The 24,327-nt window shown below is 43.0% G+C and overlaps 1 protein-coding gene across 1 annotated transcript in view; it reads right to left on the bottom strand.

Moving 5' to 3' along the window:
- The window catches only part of LOC124552583, a 123,158-nt gene that overhangs the window by 5,085 nt on the left and 93,746 nt on the right, over positions 1–24,327 (bottom strand). The window contains exons 10-13 of the mRNA XM_047126905.1: positions 21,991–22,210; positions 11,981–12,108; positions 6,346–6,619; positions 4,799–4,963 (exon numbers count right to left, since the gene is read on the bottom strand). Coding sequence (XP_046982861.1) covers positions 4,799–4,963; positions 6,346–6,619; positions 11,981–12,108; positions 21,991–22,210 — 787 coding nt within the window. The remainder of the gene's footprint in view (positions 1–4,798; positions 4,964–6,345; positions 6,620–11,980; positions 12,109–21,990; positions 22,211–24,327) is intronic.

The raw sequence follows: 24,327 nt of genomic DNA, 5'->3' as shown, positions 1-24,327 counted from the left end.
GCAAAACTAACATCAGACTTTAATGCTGGCCAGAGTACAAGCGTGTCTGAATACACAGTGCACTGGACACTCCCAATGATGGGCCTATGCAGCGTATGACCTGTGCATGTGCCCATGTTAACACCACGACACTGGCAACTATGGCACTGGACATTGGTGCAGTGGCAGACATTGCACGGTCCCTCCAGCGACCTACCGAGGCCTCACTGCTTCCGTGCCACGACACGTTACCGCTGTTATCTGTGCCGAGAGTGGACACACCAGCTATTAGGTAGCTGGTTATAATGTTCTGACTGATCAGTGTCAGCCTTAAATTTAACAAGCAAGAAAGGAAACCACAGAGAAATGCGGGTAAGTTCAGGAAAAAGAAATAAAATCATCCAGGTTTCCAGAATGGAAGGTAGGAGATGAGGTACTGGCATAAGTGAAGTGTGACAACAGAACCTGCCAGGATGTCACATTCATATTTGCTGATGACACAATAATTCTGTCATCAGAGAAAGACTTGGAAGAGTAGGTGAACGGAATGGGTAGAGTCATGAAAGAGAGATCATATGATGAACATATGAAGTTAAACGAGAGAACTTGAATGTAATTGAATTAACTCATGTGAAGCTGAAGGATTAGACTAGGCAATGAGAAACTAAAAGCAATAGAGGTGTACTCCTGTTTTGGCAGAAAAACAATTGATGATGGCCAAACACGAGATGATATAAAATGTAAACCAGCAACAACAAGGAATGCAAACAATATCAAGTATGTTTAGCAACACAGTTTTCTGACACTAATATTAATGACAAGCTGTTAACTGTGGCTGCGCTCGCGTATCAGTAGTTTTGTTATGAGGAGTGATGGAGAGCAAGTAAGCGACTGTACGTGCAATAACATCAGCTGCCCTCACATGTCTGGCTGTTCGGGTGAGCAAAGCTCGAGATGCATGCCCCGCTCTCCACCCCCCCAAGCTGGGGGCAGGAAGGGAAAGGGGGGGGGGGGGGGGGGGACGGACGGAATATTGAAGATAGAGACCTAGGCTTGTAGGTTCAGAGAGGCATCAGACTACAGAAAAAGAAAAAGAAGAAAACCACAACGAAGACAACCACGACCACCACCACCACCACCAACCAACAACAAAGTTCACATTTTATAACTGCTAAAAGGGCCACAAGATTGAACACATTTTTTTAACAACCAGGACCCCACACGAAGTGTTATTAATTCTCGCATTACATGGAATGTCACAACATAGCTAATATTTTGGCTGGTGAGCCTATTTGCAGGATTGTCTCTGTAGTATAGTGAGTAAAATGTAAAAGTAAAATGTACAGGTCCAGGGTTTGACCCCCTACTTAGCTCTAGGCTCTTTTTCTGTCATCCAGCAGTTCTTTTCTCTCTGGCAGTTACTTGTTAATGGCGAGGAACACTATGTTTAAGTATGAAGATGGTATATGTTCTTTTTATTTTTTTTTCCCCGGTGGTGAAATGTCTTGGTGCATAAGACAAGCAGTGCTCTGTTGTTTACAGGATGACCAAATAAAATGTTCCAGAAAGTCCACCAACTGTTGAAGACAGTGAGGAGGCCAATTTGAATATTTAAAATAACAGCAGATTCAGAATATCCTCCATCCACCATTGAGGAATAGGAACACAAATTAAAAACTTTTAAGAATGTCAAGAGTCCACGAGAAGCTAGAATTCCCACTTAAGTTATCAAGGCTGGAGACAAATCCCCGTGCTCCAAATTCCACAAGCTAATTGAGTTAACCCGGGTAAAACAGGCAGTACCAGAAGAATGGAGGGTATCTGTGATATGCCCCACATAAAAAAAACGAAAGATAAATTAGTATGAGACAACTAAAGGGGCACAGCACCACTGGACATTCACTACAAGATTATTTCAAACTTTCTATTAGAATAGTTTTAATCCCTAGCAAAAGAAACAATTGAAGAATACTAAGATGGTTTTCAAACAGTATGATCAACCACAGATCAGATTTTCGTATTAAGTCAGGTCTGTGAAAAAATTGTACACACATCAAAAAAGTAAAGTTTTGCCTTACCTCGGTTCCGAGAGTTCCGGAACCACTACAGAAAATTGGAATAGACATCAACATAAACATCATTTCCGGCCTTTTTATTGCTCACGAAAATCACACATTGCATGTTGTACCACCATACAGTGAGACCTTCAGAGGTGGTGGTCCAGACTGCTGCACACACACCAGTACCTCTAACACCCAGTAGCACATCCTCTTGCATTGATGCATGCCTGTATTCGTCGTGGCATACTATCCACAAGTTCATCAAGGCACTGTTAGTCCAAATTGTCCCACTCCTCAACGGCAATTTGGCGTAGATCCGTCAGAATGGTTGGTGGGTCACGTCCTCCATAAACAGCCTTTTTCAATCCATCCCAGGCATGTTCGACAGGGTTCGTGTCTGGAGAACATGCTGACCACTCTAGTCAAGCGATGCCTCTATCCTGAAGGAAGTCATTCACAATATGTCCACGATGGGGGCGCGAACTGTCGTCTGTGAAGAGGAACGCCTCGCCAGTTTGCTGCTGATATGGTTGCACTATTGGTCAGAGAATAGCATTCACGTATCGTACAGCCGTTACAGTGCCTCTCGTGACCACCAGCTGCGTACGGCAGCTCCACATAATGCCACCCCAGAACAGTAGGGAACTTCCACCATGCTGCACTCACTGGACAGTGTGTCTACGGCATTCAGCCTGACTGGGTTGCCTCCACACACGTCTCCCGACGATTGTCTGGTTGAAGGCATATGTGACACTCATCGGTGAAGAGAACATGACGTCAATCCTGAGCAGACATCACTTTGGTTCACTCTGAGGTGCCTGGCAACTTCCCTTGTTGAAAGCTCTTCCTGGCACAAAGTAACAGTGCAGATGCTATTGAACCATGGTATTGACCATCTAGGCACGGTTGAACTACAGACACCACGAGCCGCGTACCTCCTTCCCAGTGGAATGAGTGGAACTGATTGGCTCTCAGACCCCCTTTGTCTAATAGGCGCTGCTCGTGCATGGTTGTGTACATCTTTGGGAAGGTTTAGTGACATCTCTGAACAGTAAAAGGGACTGTATCTGTGATACAATATCCACAGTCAACGTCTATCTTCAGGAGTTCTGGGAACCGGGGAGATGCAAAACTTTGTTTGATATGTCTACAAATATGGCCAAGAATGACACCTCCCCCTTCGAGAAAGCTTTTGATACTATCTGTAGATGGTAGAATTTGGAATATCAAAAAAAATTGGTTAGACTTGTAGAGGGATACTTGACTGAACCAAAAGCTACAGTTACTAAAGGCAATAAGATGACACAAAGTTTCCAAGTGGAAACAGGATTAAGGCAAGATGGGTCATCACCTGTCCTTTCGATCTGGCACACTAATGTGGGAGTTCAACAGAGAGAGTCTACCAGGTGATCAAGATAATTAAAATATTACCTGTTTGGTACATGCATATAACACTGTCATAGCAACATGCACACAACAAGAACAGAAAACAGGTATTCTGACCATGGAATTAGTGGGATAGAGGTTTGAGCTACAAACTAGTACTGCAAAGACAATATGGAAGAAAGCTCCGTAACTCTGAAGATATAGTAGTGAACTATACTGGGCATAAGCATGAGAAACAGTTTACGTATCTTGGGTCAATTTTTACTGAAGTAACATAAGCTGAAGTACACATGAAACCAAGACTGCAGGCAAGAAACACATGCTGTTACTTCCTAATTCATGTATTCATTCCTTTAAAATGATAGAGCACAGTAATCAGTTGTCCTTTTCTTCCAGGTTTTATTCGGCGAATTTTATATTTCAGCTAGTGCCTAGTCACACCATTTTTATAGTATTAATGCATGTTCTAATACGTCAGTCCCTGTTGTTTGGCCTTCTGTGACAGAAGCCGAAACAAGTCTTACTTCTGAGAGCAGAACTCAACATTTGGCTGATTGTGACAAAACAAATATTTTTATACAGCCATTTTATTTACAAAAATATGCAATATTTGGGATTTAGTACAACCTTATGGACTCAAAATTTTAACCCTACTAAGAAGTGTTTGTTGCAGTATTAGAATGCCTTATTTTAAAAGCCTAATTCTTCTCAGTGGAAAGACAATTTTCTCTTCTTTCACAATTTTGCATTTTAGGATACGATATTATTCAGATATGTTCTTTTTATCGAAAACAGGAGCCCAAAAATAAGCTATTTAAAAAACTACCAATCTGATAGTTAATCTAAATAGCTTCATTTTTGAATGCATGTCACTATTGTCTGTAATTTTGGTTTTCTATGTTATTATTAAAAATTCAGTTGATATTTTTTTACAATTTTCCAAATAGTTTGCATAAAATTGCACTGTTAGGTGTTAATCTCTGAAAACTTGACATTTGTAAAACTGTGTTCATGTGAACTCAATGAGAGTGGCAGTGTGGTTTCAGTTGCCCTGAGACTGCAGTCGCGCGTGCGTGTGTGTGTGTGTGTGTGTGTGTGTGTGTGTGTGTGTGTGTGTGTGTGTGTGGTGTTGTTGTTGTTGTTGTTGTTGTTGTTAAAGGCCATTGGCCAAAAGCTTTAAGTATGAAAATCTTTTTGTTGTGCCTGTCTGCAACTCAGCATCTCCGCTGTATGGTGAGTAGCAACATTCCTTCTCATATATTGTTAGAATGAGAGTTATGTAAGTCATGACCATACTATTTTATAGGAATGGTGTGCTAGGTCAAAGCTGTTCACCACAATTTCAATGTGATTACTGAAAACTTATCACTCACCTTCTTTGTCAATGCTGTCGAGGAAGGCCCACGCAATTGAGAAGCGGGGCAGGAGAGCGACATGGTGCAACATCTGCACCAAATACTCTGGTTCGTCTATAAAGTGCTTCTCCAGTGTGCGCAGGATCAAACTGAGCATCTGACCGTCTAACTTTGTACCAACCACTGCAAAAGAAATGACCAATGATGTACACAGCAAAGCAAAATTATTTGCAATGGCAAAAATGCCTGAATAAATATGTTCTTCAGAATATAACAGCTGTGAGTTACAATTAAAGGGAAAAAATTCTTGCCAAATTGAAACAGATACACAGAAATGATCACAGACATGCTAGCTTCTGTACACAGGAGCAAAGAGAAGAAATAAATGGGCTAATGCAAGAATTAAGCAGGAAAAAAAAAAAGGAGAAAATAAATGTCATGTGGAATTGTCAAACCTTCTAAGTGACAAATCTCTCACTTTTCAGGAGAATCAAAAACAAAATGTGTCCCTTTTTGTACATAACTTATTTCTACCGCAAAAAAACTGGCCAGGTGCGAGTAGGACTCATGCACTGAGACTTCCGTACAAACCTAATTATGTGTATGGACAGTTCATCCTTTCCAGGAATCTAGGCTCTCACTGATTTTTGCCTATTATCGACATTGATACTGGCACAATATTGGTCCCAGGGGTAACAAGTGACGAAAGAAATATTTTTTTCATATTCACAATTTTCTGATACTTTTCCTGTAATACCTTCCTTTTTGCCAAAAATTACAGTTCTACACCAAAGGGAAGTACCCTATACGTTTTGATGAGCGGGTTTGTGAATATCAAAATATATTACATAAATGGCTGTATCTTTCAATTTGCTTTGAGTTGGAAACTAATATTTATTTTACCACCTAGGGAACATAGACCATAAGTATGTGGTATAAATTTAAACTTAATACATCAACCCATTCCTGAGAAAAAGGGGTCTTGACAGACAGACTGTGGGATTTTAGAATCTATGCCTCCCTGGTGTGTGAATATATTTTGTGTTGCTATAGGCAACTGCAGACAATACGATTTGTTTTCTTCCATGTATTGAGCTCTTTGTGTGTGAAATTCATGTAGCTTGTTTAATGTATTAATAAATAGTTCCAATCAGAAACTGCCCATAAATTACTCCGCTAACAGGTTATGGGCCCAGGATTATAAAAGTGGTTTAATATTCCAAAAAAACTGCGAGATCACTGGCTCACGAAAAATAGCAGAAGCGCACGGTAATTTGGGATGACTTAATCGCTAAAACCATGGTGCCAGTAAATACCAATTCATTGCCTACGATTGAAAAACTGATGGGAAGAGAAAATTATAGTACCTGGCAGTTCGCTATGCAAACATATTTAGAACATGAACAATTGTGGGAATGCGTCAGTGGCGAAGTACAGGATGCAACTAAAGTTTGTAGAGCAAGAGCCAAAATTATACTCTCTGTCCATCCGTCGGTATATGTTCACTTGCAAGATACATATACAGCAATCTACATCTACAAGTGAGGCACGCAGAGGCGGCTCACCAGTGGCGAGGTCCTCGACGGCAACGGCCCTCAGCACCGTGGCGTATCCCTCGAGGCTGGAGTCGGGCCGGGAGCCGCCCCAGGCGCGCGTGAACTCGTAGGGCGACGTGATCCTGGCGCCCGGCTGCAGCGACAGCCGGCCGAGGGCCGCCACCTTCTGCAGCCCGTCCCCATCCCTGTCCCGCTGGACCGCCGAAGTTCCGGCCTCTGGCGTGTTCTCTCTGGTCCCCCTCACTGTGGTCGTCCCACTGTCTTCGGACGAACTTTCAGCCGACTGAAAAAGAAGCAAAGTGATACAACACACTGACTCACTCACTGTTTACCTAGCGCTGTCTGGTCACTCATTATGCGTCTTACAGATGGCACGTTCAGAAAGTAAGTGTACTGTGACCATAATGGAGTGTCTTTTTTGTTTTTTTGAGGTTGGCAACAAAGAGTGGTAATGGGGAATCCCCTGATGAGAGTGAGCACCACAGGAACACAGTAGCATGTAAACTCGATGTTGTAGTGCCTAGTTGCATGAAAGATGTCGGTAAGAAACCCCATAAAGTGCAAACCACGTGCTGTGATCCACTTCCTACTCACATAAGGAATAACGTCTACTGAAATTTTTCTGCAAACCAAAGTTGTTTACGGGAAGTGTGTTATGAGCAAAATAAGTGTGTTTAAGTGGTGTAGGGTGTTTACTGGAATCAGAACAAATGTTCTTGATGAACAAAGGAGTGGACGACCTTCAAATCTGACTGATGAGTTGGCGCAAAAAATCAAGGAAACCGTTCCTGTATTTCACAGTGAGTTACATTTCTATGATATTTCCACAACTCTCCAGAACTCTCTTAGATGAGACACTCACAGAAACATTGGTATACTGGAAATTGTGTGCAAGAGGGCTCCCAAAACAGCTGACAGAGCAACACAAGGAAAATCAAGTCAATAGTGTGTGTGAGTTTCTCGAACAACATGAACTGGAGGAAGTATTTCTCATTACACACCTGACAGAGGAAAGACAGTCATCTCACAGTACCGTCACACCAATTCCCCATTTGCCGAAAAATTCGAAACCACAAATTCTGGTTAAAAAATCATGGCCTCAGTGTTTTGGGACCAGAAAGGAAATACTTTGTTTGGATTTCTGCCTCAGGGGGAAAGGAGGGAGGGGGAGACCAACAATGCACAACAATACTGAGAGACCCAAAAAACCCCAAAAGGAGGAGAAAGCTAATGAGAGGAGTGTCCTTATCATATGGCAACGCAATTCCTCACACAGCCTTAGCTTCCATCTTTTCACCTTCCTTACGGCACACATTAGTGGATTTAAATTTTCAGCTGATGAGCAGGTGCAGAAAGAGGATCTGAAATGGAGAAAGGAGCCGGGGGAGGGGGGGGGGGGGAGTTCCTTAAGGAGGGCATAAAGAAGCTTGTGGCATGGATCAGTACACGTACTGAATGAGTTGGTGATTATGTGGAACAATAGTCAACAAGTGTATAAACAACAGCCTGCAGTTTTTTCAAATACACTTTTTCTAAAAAAAAAAAAAAATATAAAAATGTAGTAGACTTACTTGCTGAACATGCATTGTATTTAGTATCTCAAGTTTGGCTGGAATTGCGGTCCACGGTGCAGGTTATGGCATAGTTGAGCCTCGACTCACAGCACCTCAAACAACAGGCTAACTATTCTGTTTCTATTTGGTACAATAAATGGCAGATGGTTCCCAATACAGGAAAATTTAAGTTAATGAAGATGAGTAGGAACAATGATCCTGTAATCTTCGAATACAGTATTAGTGGTGTGCTGTTTGACGCTATCACGTTGTTTAACTATCTATACGTAGCATTGCATGGCAACATAAAAAGGATTGAGCATGTGATGTCAACTGTAGCAAAAGTGAGCGATCAGTGCTGACTGATTAAGTGAAGTCTAGGAAAGTGCAGCTCATCTATAAAGGAGACTGCATACAGAGCACTCATGTGACTCATTTCTCAAGAACTGCTAGAGTGTTGGGATCGCCACAAGGTCACATTGAAGGAAGGTATCAGAGCAATTCAGAGGCAAGCTGCTGGATTTGTTAGCGCTACATTTGATCGAGTAGCGAATATTATGGAAAATGCTCTGTCAACTCAAATGGCAGTTCCTGGAAGGAAGATATTTTATTTTTGCAAAATACTATTGGGAAAATTTAGAGAACCAGCGTCTGCAACAGACTGAACAATGATCCTATGCCTCCAGTTTAACATCTCAAGTAAGGGCCACAAAGAGAAGACAGAAATCACGGTTTGTAGAGAAGCATTTTGGTGTTACGCATATCTCCAGAAGAGCAGTGTGTATCCCTACATATGCCTGATTGGCAAATAATATTCTTGAACAAAAGAACTACAGAATGGTTAGTTTGTGGGATTGAAGGGACCAGACTACTAGGGCCATCGGTCCCTTTTTCCACGAACTTGAAACACCCATAAAGAATAAGAACAATCAATGGAGATGACAAGAGACGGCACAGGACAAGAAAGACACAGAGAGACCAGAAAAAAGGAATTAAAATCACACTGAGTGTGACAGTGGTTGGCTACCACAGAAACAAAAAAGTTTCTTAAATGCACTAAAAACCCCAGTCTAAAATCGTAGGCAAAAGGCCAGAATAAAAAAAAAGGAGGATAAAACTTAGATCAAAAACCCCCTGCACAAATCAAACTCAAAACTAAATCTGTCATCGCAAAGCCATCTGATAAAAGTGCAGGGAGCGTATCAGGCAGTGCAAACGTCTGCCTGAGTGGAGTTAAAAGTGGGCAGTTCAACAAGATGTGGACCACCGTCAAAGCTGACCTGCAGCGACATAAAGGTGGGTCCTCGCGGTGCAATAAATAGCTGTGTGTTACCCAGGTGTGGCCAATGCGCAGCCGGCAGAGGACAACAGAGTCCTTGCAAGAGACCCGCAAGGAGGAGTGCCACGCACCGGTAGCCTCCTCGATGGCCCGAAGTTTGTCGGGTGAAGGCAGGGCATGCCATTCTTCATCTCAGGTGCGAAGTACCTTCTGCCGCAAAACTGACCCGATGTCACTCTCCGAAAGGCCAGTCTCCAAGGCTGGTACACCGACAGCTTGTTTGGCCAGCGTATCAACACGTTCATTTCCCGGAATGCCGACATGACCCGGGATCCACACAAAGACCACAAAACGGCCGCAAGGGGCAAGAGTACGGAGTGACTCCTGGATAGACATTACCAGATGAGAGTGAGGGAAACACTGGTCGATAGCTCGTAAATCGCTTGAGGAGTCACTACAGATAACGAAGGACTCACCTGAGCAGGAGCGGATATACTCTAGGGCGCGAGAGATGGAACTACAAAACAAATTATTATCCACTACAGTGCAACTGTTGTGTGGATATATTGTGTTAAGTGCACATGCAGAACCAGGTGATAGGATGATGTGTATTTCAAGACGGGATGGTGACCACAGTAACATTAGTTATGCACATCCATTATTGAAGCTCTTTCTCAAAATGGAATGTGTCTGAAAAACGTAGGCAAGTTATCAGTCTTGTTGAATGTTCCTTTCAATAAATATTAGAGATATTACATTAGATCCTGCTGTGGCCTTCTCCACCAGACATCATGGCGCCTAGAGTATCAGCAACCAAACTGACAGCCTGCAGCCGCGGGTTGCCCGCTTCGCAGGCACACCGAAGCACTACACAACTTACAGGCAATATTGATGAATGGCCACAACAGCAACAGCAGCAACAACAACAACAACAACAACAACAACAATGCCACCAGGGGCCACTACCGGCCCACATAAACATAAGGAAGGCAGATCCCGGAACTATTTTCACACGTCAAACCACGTGATGGAAAATAGTTCCGAGGTACTCATCCACCGAAGCGCTATAAAGGCCGGCGCTCGGCCGCACATCGGCAGTTCATCGACCGCCAGCAGACGTGGATAGCTGCCGCCCCGGGAGCCTGGCTTGGATCTTCTCGCTGATCTCTGGATTAGGCTTGGTATATCGGAAAAGTCTCTGCCGAAGAAATTATTTCTGTTGTTTTCTATATTATTGTTGTATGTAGTTGTGATTCGAAGACAGATCTCTATTTTGTGTTGGTGTTATACTTGAAGAATTTCTTTTGGTTAATTGAACAGTCCAATAAATTGTTTTCGGACTGTGATTGTTAGTTTCTTCTGCTTACACAGTCATAGCAGACCCCTCACTACTCAAATCATTATGGAGCAATCTTTGATTTGCCACGATGCAACAGAAGGATGAATACTATGGACTACAACGAACATCATACCGAATATCACACCATTTAATATACATTTGCATTAACCTTTGTTATGCACATCCATTACTGAAGCTCTATCTCAAAATGGAATTTGTCTGAAACGTAGGCAAGTTTTCAGTCTTGTTGAATGTTCCTTTCAGTAAATATTAGAGATATTACATTAGATCTCTCACTACTCAAATCATTAAGGAGCAATCTTTGATTTGACATGATGCAACAGAAGGATGAGTACTATGGACTGCAATGGACATCACACGGAATATCACACCATTAAAATACATTTGCTCTTTCAACTGGGCTCATAAAACTATAATTTGGACAAAATTATGTTTAAAATTAGAACCAAAACTTTTTGATAGGCCTGGATTCCATAAGTAAGATACAAATATGAAACTGGTGTCTAATTTGAACTAGTATTCTGGTGTCTAATTGTTTACAAACTATCAAAGTTTTTTTCACATGGAGTGCACCAGAGGCAGTCGAAAGGTGAATGTCTGGTGCGCGCTATTGGACGATCAAATGATCGGGACATTCTTCTTTGCTGAGGCTACCATCACATCTGCAGTGCATCTGGACATGTTGCAACTGTATTCTGTTCCTCAGGTGCTTCAGTATCACCCCGATGTCTTGTTTCAGCAAGACAGTGCATCACCTCATTGGGGTTTGGACGTCCGTGCCTATCTCGATATGACCTTTCCTGGGCGATGGATCGGTCGTGATGGGCCAACGGTTTGGCCCCCACGCTCTTCTGACATAACCCCATTAGACTTCTTTTTATGGGGTTATGTCACGGACGAGGTCTACCGAACACGCGTACCAGATCTTGAAACCCTGCGCCAATGGATAAGCACAGTCGTTGAATCGATCCCTCCAGTGATGTTGGCTAATGTGTGGACAGAAATTGAATATCGCCTAGATGTGCTACGTGCTACCAAGGGTGCTCATGTGGAAGTTTACTGACTTATGAAAGAAACTTTGATAGTTTGTAAACAATTAGACACCAGCTTCATATTTGTATCTTACTTCTAGCCTGAGTTATCAATTTATGTAATCAGGAAAGACTTTTCCGACACCCTGTATTTATGCGCAATCTGACAACAATACACAAATCTCAAGACACATTTTGATGTCACTGTCACAAATTGGCTCATTGTATTCAGAGTAATAAGACTTAATGAAAAGTGTGTGTGTGTGTGTGTGTGTGTGTGTGTGTGTGTGTGTGTGAGAGAGAGAGAGAGAGAGAGAGAGAGAGAGAGACACTGACATGTTGTGTTTACAGAGATCAGTTACATTACATGTCTATAATCTTACTGTATCAGAAAAGTTGAAACAAACAGCATTACACACACCTTGTCCTCTCGTTTTGTTGCACAAATGTACTTGGGTGCAACCTTCATCTTAACAGGGCTGCCCAGTCCAGGGATGTGTGGCAGGAATGACGCAGATGGATGTGGAATGTTCCTTTGTCTTCTTCTGGCTGAAAACAAAACACACACTACACTGTGAATATAGTTCAAATATTTGTTCATTTATATTTAACACTTGTCAAAAGTTAAGACTACATTGGTTCTGAAAACAAGCAATTTTGTTATTATTTTGAGCTTGGTTTCCTGGAGGGCAATGCAGATAGCAGGTGTAAGGCTTAACAGTTGCCGTAGCTCAGCCAGGCGGGGGAAAAACCTGCCACAATTCCACTGGAGGATGATGTCATCAAGAGAATGGGAAGGCATGGAACATTCAATGAGGCACTTTACACCTCAGAATCACCTGCTGCCACTGACTTACTGCGTGAGCAATCTGTATCCATTGTGTCCGAGGGTCTGGCGAGATCTACGTCCTCAGCGGACGCCAAAATCTCCACTCCATCCTAAGCCGCAGAGCTTGTAGGTAGCGGTGGTGTGGGTGCCACCGCAATTTCCTCGGTCTTAGGGGTTTTATTTTCGGATTTCCCTCGCTGCTCCTTGGGTTTCCCTGGCTGGGAGGACTTCACTGGCTCAGTCTCCGGGACGGAGGATGAGCGTGAAGCCTTATGGCCAGCTGCTTTTCAATTGAAACTTCTTGGCAGATTAAAACTGTGTGCCCGACCGAGACTCAAACTCGGGACCTTTGCCTTTCGCGGGCAAGTGCTCTACCATCTGAGCTACTGAAACACGACTCACGCCCGGTACTCACAGGTTTACTTCTGCCCGCAAAAGGCAAAGGTCCCGAGTTCGAGTCTCGGTCGGGCACACAGTTTTAATCCGCCAGGAAGTTTCATATCAGCGCACACTCCGCTGCAGAGTGAAAATCTCATTCTGCTTTTCAATTCTTCAGCCACTGGCGGGTGTCATCTTTCCCAGTAGCAGAAACCTGGGAAGGGAGTGACCCAAGGGACCCCTTCCTAGTGAGAGAAGCCAAAGAAGACTTACGCTTCTCCAGCTTAGAAGTGGGGATGGATGTCCCAAATGGTTGGGGGGTGTTGCTCCCAAAGTAGGTGGTGTGGGAGCAACAAGGAGTGAAATGCCTCACACCGTCAAGGGGACAGGTGTAGTCTTCTGGTTCTGAGAGGCGACAGGAATTCGAGGAACTGAAGGGGTGACAACTGTTCTCGTAGCGGCGGCGTATGAGGTGATCATAGCCACAGGACGTAGGTGCTCAAATTTCCTCTTAGCCTCAGTGTAGGTCAGTCAGTCCAGGGTCTTGTACTCCACGATTTTCTTTTCTTTCTGGAGAATCCTGCAGTCTGGTGAGGAAGACGAATGGTGATCTCTGCAGTTGACATAGATGGGAGATAGGCACATGGAGTATTGGGATGTGATGGGCATCCACAATCTCAATATGTGACGCTGGAAGTACAGCGGGAAAACATATGGCCGAACTTCCAGCATTTAAAGCACCACATTGGGGGAGGTACATAGAGCTTTACATCATACCGGTAGACTGTCACCTTCTACATCTACATACATACTCCGCAATCCACCATACGGTGTGTGGCGGAGGGTACCTCGTACCACAACTAGCATCTTCTCTCTCTGTTCCACTCCCAAACAGAACGAGGGAAAAAGGACTGCCTATTTGCCTCTGTACGAGCCCTAATCTCTCTCTTATCGAATCTTTGTGGTCTTTCCGCGAAATGTAAGTTGGCGGCAGTAAAATTGTACTGCAGTCAGCCTCAAACGCTGGTTCTCTAAATTTCCTGAGTAGCAATTCACGAAAAGAACGCCTCCTTTCCTCTAGAGACTCCCACCAGTTCCTGAAGCTTTTCCGTAACACTCGTGTGATGATCAAACCTACCAGTACAAATCTAGCAGCTCGCCTCTGAATTGCTTCTATGTCCTCCCTCAATCCGACCTGATAGGGATTCCAAACACTCAAGCAGTACTCAAGAATAGGTCGTATTAGTGTTTTATAAGCAGTCTCCTTTACAGATGAACCACATCTTCCCAAAATTCTACCAATGAACCGAAGATGACTATTCGCCTTCCCCACAACTGCCATTACATGCTTGTCCCACTTCATATCGCTCTGCAATGTTACGCCCAAATTCTCAGGTAATGTATCACCCTCGAAGGGCAAGATGAAGGCACCGGTGGCAACCTGATTATCCCTCAGATCCCGCTGGACACGCCGGACGAAATGTACACCTCGGTGCTCTAAATTGGCGCACAGCTCATCGTCAGACTGCAAAACAAGGTCTCTGTGAATTATGATACCCTGAACCACATTTAAGGTCTTATGGGACATGATGGTTACAGAAACATCCTCCAGATTGTCACAAGCGAGTAACGTCCGAGACTGGGCAGAGGATGCTGTTTCGATCAAGACTGACCCAGATCTCTCTTTTGGACAATCCCTCCACCTCCCAAACTTGCTCTCTAAATGCTCAACAAAAAAAGTGAGGCTTCATCGTCATGAAAGATTCCCCATCAGCTCTCGAACATACAAGGTACCGGGGTGAATAAGACCCGCTGCCATATTTAGCTTGACGTTCCTCCCTTATGTGGCCAGGGAGGAGAATGATTTGGGGTCGTACTTCTGTGCATTGAATTGAGCTCGTGAACGCTTAGGGACTGCTCGTGTTTCACCACCAGCAAGAGATGGTGGACTACGTGTCATCCGCCCCGATGCCACCCGCTCCGACCAGGGGCCCTCCCCACGGACGCCACCCACCCGCAGCAAAGGCCAGTTGGCAGGAAGGCCACTGTTGGGAGTACCGGCATCTACTCCTCGGCATAAGAGGGGAGTTAACGGCGCAGGCATTAGCAGAGTGATCCCTGTGTGGTCAGGGGCTACAAACACCAGGGTACATGGCGGCCCCACCACAACAGACTGGCTACCGTGCTGGGTATCAGGTGCAAAGCCCACGGTCATCGTCGATGCAGAAAGCAACACTGCATAGTGCGTGTTGCAAAACGCACCCAAGTAGGTGTCCTCGCCCAAGAGATGGAGAATGGGCGGGACTGAAATGCGACGACGAGAAAGTGGGTTAAAGATCTCAATGCACGATGGACACGATGCACCGTGTAAGGCGCCCTTCCTCAACTGGCTCGCTCTTTGGGAAAATTTTGAAGAATGGAGGTCAAACCCTACAAGGGACCATCACATAAAGGCCAAAACGTGTGAAACTCCTTTCAGTTGCCTCTTACGAAAGGCGGGAATATCTCGGGCCTATTCTTACCCCTGGACCCGCAGTGGGCTTTAATGGAATGGACTGGGTCATCTGATCGAGCTGAATCGATCACTGAGTGGGAATGCTTACGTTCAGCTACTTCGACATCATCTGCAGCTATTTGTGGCCTCCAGCTTCGCAAACAACGATGGAATTTGTACAGTTGACAATGCACTGTGGCACCAGGCCACAATTTTTCACGATCAGTTCGAAGAACATTCTGGACAATTCGAGCAAATAATTTGGCGACCTAGACTGCCGGACACGAATCCCATTGAACATTTATGGGACATTATTGAGAGAGAATTTTGTGCACAAAATCCTGCACTGATAACAGTTTCACAATTATGGACGGCTACAAAGGCAGCACGGATTAATAATTTTGCAGGGGACTACCAACGACTTGTCGGGTCTGTGTCACATCGAGTTGCCGAACTTTGCAAGGCAAAAGGAGATACAAGATGATATTACAAGATATCCCACAACCTTTGTGATATTAGAATCACTATCACCATCACCTGCAGTTTGCAGCTCCTGGCGGGGACTGTTCAGAATACAAGCCCCTTCATCTTTTCCTGTCCATTCACAATTGACTGCTCAGGTGTTACAAGATGCACTGAAGCTGACAAAAGTGGTTCGCCCATGAAGCACTGGAAGAAAATTATTCCCCACCACTTTGTTTACAATGGACATGTTGCTACCACTGCTATAAAGTATCAAGGAACTATTAATGCCAAATCATATACAAATCATTTGTTTACAAAATGACCATAAATAGCTCGTAATTCTTCATTGTGACAATATCATCTCCTACACAGCATGTCAAATAATTACTTATTTGCATGTTAGTTCTTATAATATAGTAAAAGCAGTAAAGCATTCTGCTGTGGCGCACACAGCCACACAAACGCAATGGTCGGCTACCGCGGCAGAGTTAAGCGGCGCCCGCAACTTAGTGCCGGCGCGTTCCGCCAGCCGGCGCTAGAGGCATTCCCGCCTAACATTCAATCAGCCAGGAAATACACACGTGCACGAGCCTTTTTCCAACGCAGATCATCACACTATAATATCACCATCCGCCAGTCAGGGATCGCCAACGGCCGCCAATCATCACTACGGAATCAGCGGAGGAAGACTGGAGCTGCCGTGTTAAATAGCCAGAAGAAAGGGAAACAGTCGACTTTCGACCCACGGTGGACTGCCATCCGGAAGATACTTCGATGCAGCTGGAACGTCTAGGTGCCACGTCTTCGCTACGCCGGCCATTGACCCGGACTCTGTGTCCGTCTACTTCCTCGGCATCCGCCGGAAAGCGTCGAGAGAAAAACCGACAAAGGAACATTAATTCAGTTCAGTTGCTAATATTTCAATTCAATAAGCTGGCATATTCTTTGGCTTGTTATAAAATTTTGGTAGTAGAAGAAGCCTTTTGTTTTCGAAGAAAGTTTATCTTTTTGCAAAAATTAAGCGGTGGCCTTGCTCCACCTAATAAAAATTTTTGTTCGCACATATGTGTTAATCTGTGGATATAACATATTCTTTCTGCCATTACTACTGGAAAGTCCATGGCCTTATCAATACAATCATTTTCAAACATTATTACTGCACATACATCATCAAAAAATCATTTTTTTTAAATATACTTGGACACACTCACCAAATGGCAGCAGGAGGAAACATACACAAAATTTGAGGAACTGAGCAGGCTTTCAGAGCTAGTGGCTCCTCCTCCGGGCAGAAGGGTTGTAGGAGAAGGAAGAAGGGTGGAGGAAAAGGACTGGTGAGGTTTGGGAGAGTTACAGAAAAGTCACCCAGAGCCCTGGGTCAGTGGAGACTTACCGGACGGGATGAGATGTAAAGACTGACTGTCGTGGACTGCACAGGATGAGAATTGAAAACCTGAGAGCTTCCTTCACCTCTAGGTTCCCAGGTTTTCAAATTTCACCCGGTGCAGACATTTGTGCCCGTCGATTTGCTTCAGATGTAGAGGTGCGACACCTCAGTACAATTGTGGTTGTGTAGGCAACTGAAAACATTTTTCCTTGAAGGCACTGATCATCTCGGCTCACAGTGGGATAAATTTGTTAACATTGACGGCAATTAGTTTTGAAATCATAAACAGTTTACTTACTTTCTTTCCCATCTGTTCCATTCTCCTGCTCCTTATAAGAGGGTAATGCCAAAAGTAAGGTCTCCTATTTTTTTTATAAGTACATAGACCAGGTTATTTCGACAACAGTTTACATCAGTTTGCAGCTTGAACATTTAGCTTTTTTTGACATAATCACCATTTCTGTCAATGCATTTGTGTAGATGCTGTGGCAGTTTTTGTATGCCCACATCATACCAGCTGGCCGCCATGCTGTTTAGAAAGTTATGAACCTCTTCTTTCACCTCATCATCGGAGCTGAATCGCTGGGACCATAATTAACGCTGATAGGTACTGTTAGACTCTGAAAAAACTCAAATGGGCAATTCAGAACTGGAGAAGAGGAATGTTGAGCAAAGGCGTACACATCCTCCATGACAACGCTCGTCCACACATTGATCGACAAACTGTTGCTCTCCTGCAACAGTTTCAGTGGAACATAATCATCCACCCACACTATAGTCCAGTGACTATCACCTACACCCCAGGTTAAAAGAACATTTGGCCGGAAAGCGATTCAGCTCCAACAACAAGGTGAAAGAAGAGGTTCATAACCTTCTGAACAGCATGGTGGCGAGCTGGTATGACATGGGCATACAAAAACTGCCCCAGCGTCTACAAAAATGCATCGACAGAAATGGTGATTATATCGAAAAATAGCTAAATGTTCAAGCTGTAAACTGATGTAAACCATTGTGGAAATAAACAGTTCTACCTACTTATAAAAAATTAGGAAACCTTACTTTTGGGATTACCCTTGTATATCACTATTAGTGTAATTAATCACAAATCTACTCATGTCATTGATAATAACCATTAACCTATTTCTATTAACAATAACATAGCACTGCTAAGACTTTTGATACAACAACAATTCCGGTAAATGTAAAAAATAGCACAAAAATTGCACCGCAATAGCACAAGAAAAACAGATACAGCTAAAAGCAAACATGTCATTTTTTACAATGAGATACAACATGCACAGTACTGCCTGAATAGTAGCAAAACTAAGTTTACTGTCAGCGTGCACTGCCTCCACATTTCAGCCAGCATTGTGTCATTTTGCATACAATTAGATGTATTTTTATAAGACAAAAAGAAAAAAAATCCTTTTTTAAACGATGGTATCTTTTCTGCCTACCACCATGAACCATGGACCTTGCCGTTGGTGGGGAGGCTTACGTGCCTCAACGATACAGATGGCCGTACCGTAGGTGCAACCACAACGGAGGGGTATCTGTTGAGAGGCCAGACAAACGTGTGGTTCCTGAAGAGGGGCAGCAGCCTTTTCAGTAGTTGCAGGGGCAACAGTCTAGATGATGGACTGATCTGGCCTTGTAACATTAACCAAAACGGCCTTGCTGTGCTGGTACTGCAAACGGCTGAAAGCAAGGGGAAACTACAGCCGTAATTTTTCGCGAGGGCATGCAGCTTTACTGTATGGTTAAATGATGATGCCATCCTCTTGGGTAAAATATTCTGGAGGTAAAATATTCCGGAGGTAAAATAGTCCCCCATTCAGACCTCTGGGCGGGGAATACGCAAGAAGACGTCGTTATCAGGAGAAAGAAAACTGGCGTTCTACGGATCGGAGCGTGGAATGTCAGATCCCTTAATCGGGCAGGTAGGTTAGAAAATTTAAAAAGGGAAATGGATAGGTTAAAGTTAGATATAGTGGGAATTAGTGAAGTTCGGTGGCAGGAGGAACAAGACTTTTGGTCAGGTGATTACAGGGTTATAAATACAAAATCAAATAGGGGTAATGCAGGAGTAGATTTAATAATGAACAAAAAAATAGGAGTGCGGGTAAGCTACTACCAGCAGCATAGTGAACGCATTATTGTGGCCAAGATAGACATGAAGCCCATGCCTACTACAGTAGTACAAGTTTATATGTCAACTAGCTCTGCAGATGATGAAGAAATTGATTAAATGTAGGATGAGATAAAAGAAATTATTCAGGTAGTGAAGGGAGACGAAAATTTAATAGTCATGGGTGACTGGAATTCATCAGTAGGAAAAGGGAGAGAAGGAAACATAGTAGGTGAATACGGATTGGGGCTAAGAAATGAAAGAGGAAGCCGCCTGGTAGAATTTTGCGCAGAGCATAACTTAATCATAGCTAATACTTGGTTTAAGAATCATAAAAGAAGGAAGTATACATGGCAGAATCCTGGAGATACTAAAAGGTATCAGATAGATTATATAATGGTAAGACAGAGATTGAGGAACCAGGTTTTAAACTGTAAGACATTTCCAGGGGCAGATGTGGACTCTGACCACAATCTATTGGTTATGAACTGTAGATTAAAACTGAAGAAACTGCAAAAAGGTGGGAATTTAAGGAGATGGGACCTGGATAAACTGACTAAACCAGAGGTTGTACAGAGTTTCAGGGAGAGCATAAGGGAACAATTGACAGGAATGGGGGAAAGAAATACAGTAGAAGAAGAATGGGTAGCTCTGAAGGATGAAGTAGTGAAGGCAGCTGAGGATAAAGTAGGTAAAAAGACGAGGGCTAGTAGAAATCCTTGGGTAACAGAAGAAATATTGAATTTAATTGATGAAAGGAGAAAATATAAAAACACAGTAAATGAAGCAGGCAAAAGGGAATACAAACGTCTCAAAAATAAGATCGACAGGAAGTGCAAAATGGCTAAGCAGGGGTGGCTAGAGGACAAATGAAGGATGTTGAGGCTTATCTCACTAGGGGTAAGATAGATACTGCCTACAGGAAAATTAAAGAGACCTTTGGAGAAAAGAGAGCCACTTGTGTGAATATCAAGAGCTCAGATGGAAACCCAGTTCTAAGCAAAGAAGGGAAAGCAGAAAGGTGGAAGAACTATATAGAGGGTCTATACAAGGGTGATGTACTTGAGGACAATATTATGGAAATGGAAGAGGATGAAGATGAAATTGGAGATATGATACTGCGTGCAGAGCTTGATAGAGCACTGAAAGACCCGAGTCGAAACAAGGCCCCGGGAGTAGACAACATTCCATTGGAACTACTGACGGCCTTTGGAGAGCCAATCCTGACAAAACTCTACCATCTGGTGAGCAAGATGTATGAGACAGGCGAAGTACCCTCAGACTTCAAGAAGAATATAATAATTACAATCCCAAAGAAAGCAGGTGTTGACAGATGTGAAAATTACCGAACTATCAGTTTAATAAGTTACAGCTGCAAAATACTAACGCAAATTCTTTACAGACGAATGGAAAAACTGGTAGAAGCCGACCTTGGGGAAGATCAGTTTGGACTCCGTAGAAATATGGGAACACGTGAGGCAATACTGACCCTACGACTTATCTTAGAAGCTAGATTAAGAAAAGGCAAACCTACATTTCTAGCATTTGTAGACTTAGAGAAAGCTTTTGACAATGTTGACTGGAATACTCTCTTTCAAATTCTGAAGGTGGCAGGGGTAAAATACAAGGAGCGAAAGGCTATTTACAATTTGTACAGAAACCAGATGGCAGTTAGAAGAGTCGAGGGACATGAAAGGGAAGCAGTGGTTGGGAAGGCAGTGAGACAGGGTTGTAGCCTCTCCCCAACGTTATTCAATCTGTATATTGAGCAAGCAGTAAAGGAAACAAAAGAAAAATTCGGAGTAGGTATTAAAGTTCATGGAGAAGAAATAAAAACGTTGAGGTTCGCCGATGACATTGTAATTCTGTCAGAGACAGCAAAGGACTTGGAAGAGCTGTTGAACGGAACGGATAGTGTCTTGAAAGGAGGATATAAGATGAACATCAACAAAAGCAAAACGAGGATAATGGAATGTAGTCAAATTAAGTTGGGTGATGCTGAGGGAATTAGATTAGGAAATGAGACACTTAAAGTAGTAAAGGAGTTTTGCTATTTGGGGAGCAAAGTAACTGATGATGGTCGAAGTAGAGAGGATATAAAATGTAGACTGGCAATGGCAAGAAAAGTGTTTCTGAAGAAGAGAAATTTGTTAATATCGAGTATAGATTTAAGTGTCAGGAAGTCGTTTCTGAAAGTATTTGTATGGAGCGTAGCCATGTATCGAAGTGAAACATGGACAATAAATAGTTTGGACAAGAAGAGAATAGAAGCTTTCAAAATGTGGTGCTACAGAAGAATGCTGAAGATTAGATGGGTAGATCACATAACTAATGTGGAGGTATTGAATAGAATTGGGGAGAAGAGGAGTTTGTGGCACAACTTGAGAAGAAGAAGGGACCAGTTGGTAGGACATGTTCTGAGGCATCAAGGGATCACAAATTTAGCATTGGAGGGCAGCGTGGAGGGTAAAAATCGTAGAGGGAGACCAAGAGATGAATACACTAAACAGATTCAGAAGGATGTAGGTTGCAGTAAGTACAGGGAGATGAAGAAGCTTGCACAGGACAGAGTAGCATGGAGAACTGCATCAAAGCAGTCTCAGGACTGAAGACAACAACAACAACAACAACAACAACAACAACATTTCTGCTGCTGGCAAACAAGCAACTTGACTAGAATGAATTAAATCCGAGCAATGTGCAGTGTTTGCAGTGCTCACTAGTATTCGAGCACTGCTTTATGCCATTACCAGATGCTCCTGTCGCGCTGCTGCCAGCAGGCTGTGGGGCTTCTCCCGTAGACTCGGCCGGAGCAAGTCTCTCCCCGGTGTCGTCGGAAGTGGCCGGTTTGGGCTCTTCCACCTTCGTCTCGCTGCCCCGTTTCTCTCTGTCGAAATTAGATTCGTCTTTGGCAGGCGCAGTCCCCTCGCCACTGGCATCGCCATTCACAACTGGCTTCTTTTGTGGCGGCTTGTAAAACAGATGAAATGTTTCCATCAAATGCTACTCAGTCTAACAAATGAAAGTAAACATTAATATTCAATACTATTTTACATTGGTTGTAATAATCATATTCTAAGACTCACTGTTTAAGTACTCATGAAACTTTATTGCTTCAATTAGTTGCAAAGTTCACGTTCTTACATTGTAATAAACATAATGCTGTCCATTAAGATTGCTGTACAAGGCGGGATAGCAAGTACCAAAACCTGACTTATTCTGCGTATCTATACTACTACTTAATGACAAGTCGGTCTTTACCAAAAATCTTGACTGGTTTACTTCAAATTTTTACACGGTACCCTAATAAACATTCAGATGGATACGAGCTACATACTGCTTCTATACATAAAGGGTGTTCCAAAGAAACAGACTAACATTAGAGACAGGTTCCTTATACCAAAACGAGAGAAAGGTCTAATAAACAATGGCCCTAAAATGCATACCTTAAAAGCGATGAACACTTGTTTAGTAGAAAAGGTGTGTTTCACACAAGCAAAGATGAAAAAGTGTTCACAGATCCTATGATATGCATTTTAGAACCCATGTTTACTGGACGTTTTACTTATTTCTGGATAAGTAACCTATCCCTAACATTTTCCTGTGATTTTTTATTTTTCAGACACCCTGTACATAGAAATGGATGTGTGTATGCTCCACATGTCCTCCTAAACCACTTTCAAACAAACTTGGCACGCATATTCCTTACTGTCAGCCACAATCACTGTCAGCCACAATCACTGTGGGCCTAAGAACCACCTATCTATCAGAAGGGTGGGGGTGAGAGTAAGAAACAGCATAGCCCTTGACGTGTAAATACTCTAACAGCACATAGTAACTTGCAACAAACTTTACACATAATTTGAAACCTTTACAAAACTTTTTCTCCCTGATAACCCCCACAATTTGATAAAAGGAAAAAAAGTTTATCACTTACTACATTTTAGCTGTTCATGCAGTAAAAATGCCACATGAAACATGGTGTTTTAATTCTTTACTACTAACTGTATCCCAGACACATTTTGTATATAGTATTCATATATACCAACGAAGGTACCAAAAAAATTGTATTGTTATACAACACATACACTGTGTCATCAAAAGTATCCTAATATGAAAAATGTATGTTTTTACAGAATTTCTTAAACTATTTTTCTACATAGTTGCCACTATTGTTTAGACATTTGTCATAGTGGAAAAACCAACTCTACTACGCCCTCTTCACAGAAGGATGGCACCAGTGGAGACAGCCACTGCGAAAGACTGTTTTATCACCATCGCCATCAGAACACTTTTCTCCAAAATCACACTTAAAGTTCAAGAACGAGTGGTAGTTGGAAGGCACCAGATCAGGCCGTACGGAAGGTGACCAAACTGCTCCCAATTGAATTGTCAGGTTAGGTTTCAATGACACCAGCAGAAAGGGGACATACATTGCTAAGAAGCAACGTAATGCTTCGACTCGACACGCTAAAGTTTTCTGTGTTTCACAGTATCGCATCGCACCGACGGTTTCACCTGCGGGAAGGAATGCTACAAGCAGAAAGCCCTAGCTGTCCCAGATCACAGTGCACATGACTTTTTGTGCCGACAATATTATTCTGAATTTTTTGTTCTTGGGGATTGTGAGTGCCTCCACTCTGTCAAATGCTGCTTTGATTCTGGAGTGACATCACAAACTCAAGTTTTGCCACCAGTGACAATTCTGTTTAAGAATTCATCTCCCCGTCACTGTATCTGGTAAGAGATGCCAAAGCACTGTCAAGTCGCTTCATTTTCTGATCATCACAGTTTGTGAAAATTCAAGCAATCTGTGACAATCTTGTGCAAGAGAGTTTTTGAAATTTGTGGACACTCATGACAAAGCATTCTTATTGGGAATATTCTGTTTTCACGAATTTTCTCAATCACTTTCTCAACCAAACCATCACTGACAACAGAAGATCACCCACTCCATGCTTCTTCTGTCCGTAATTTAACTGCCTCACCCACTCTCTTACCATTCCACCAGTCATCACACTTTCACCACAAATCTCTAAAAATTGATGATGAATTTCAGCTGGCTTAACATTCTTCACATTCAAAAG

This window comes from Schistocerca americana, chromosome 10 (genome assembly GCF_021461395.2).
Source record: "Schistocerca americana isolate TAMUIC-IGC-003095 chromosome 10, iqSchAmer2.1, whole genome shotgun sequence".
Lineage (NCBI taxonomy): Eukaryota > Metazoa > Arthropoda > Insecta > Orthoptera > Acrididae > Schistocerca > Schistocerca americana.
The sequence above is the reverse complement of the archived record's forward strand: the minus strand, read 5'-3'. Positions and strand labels throughout refer to the sequence as shown.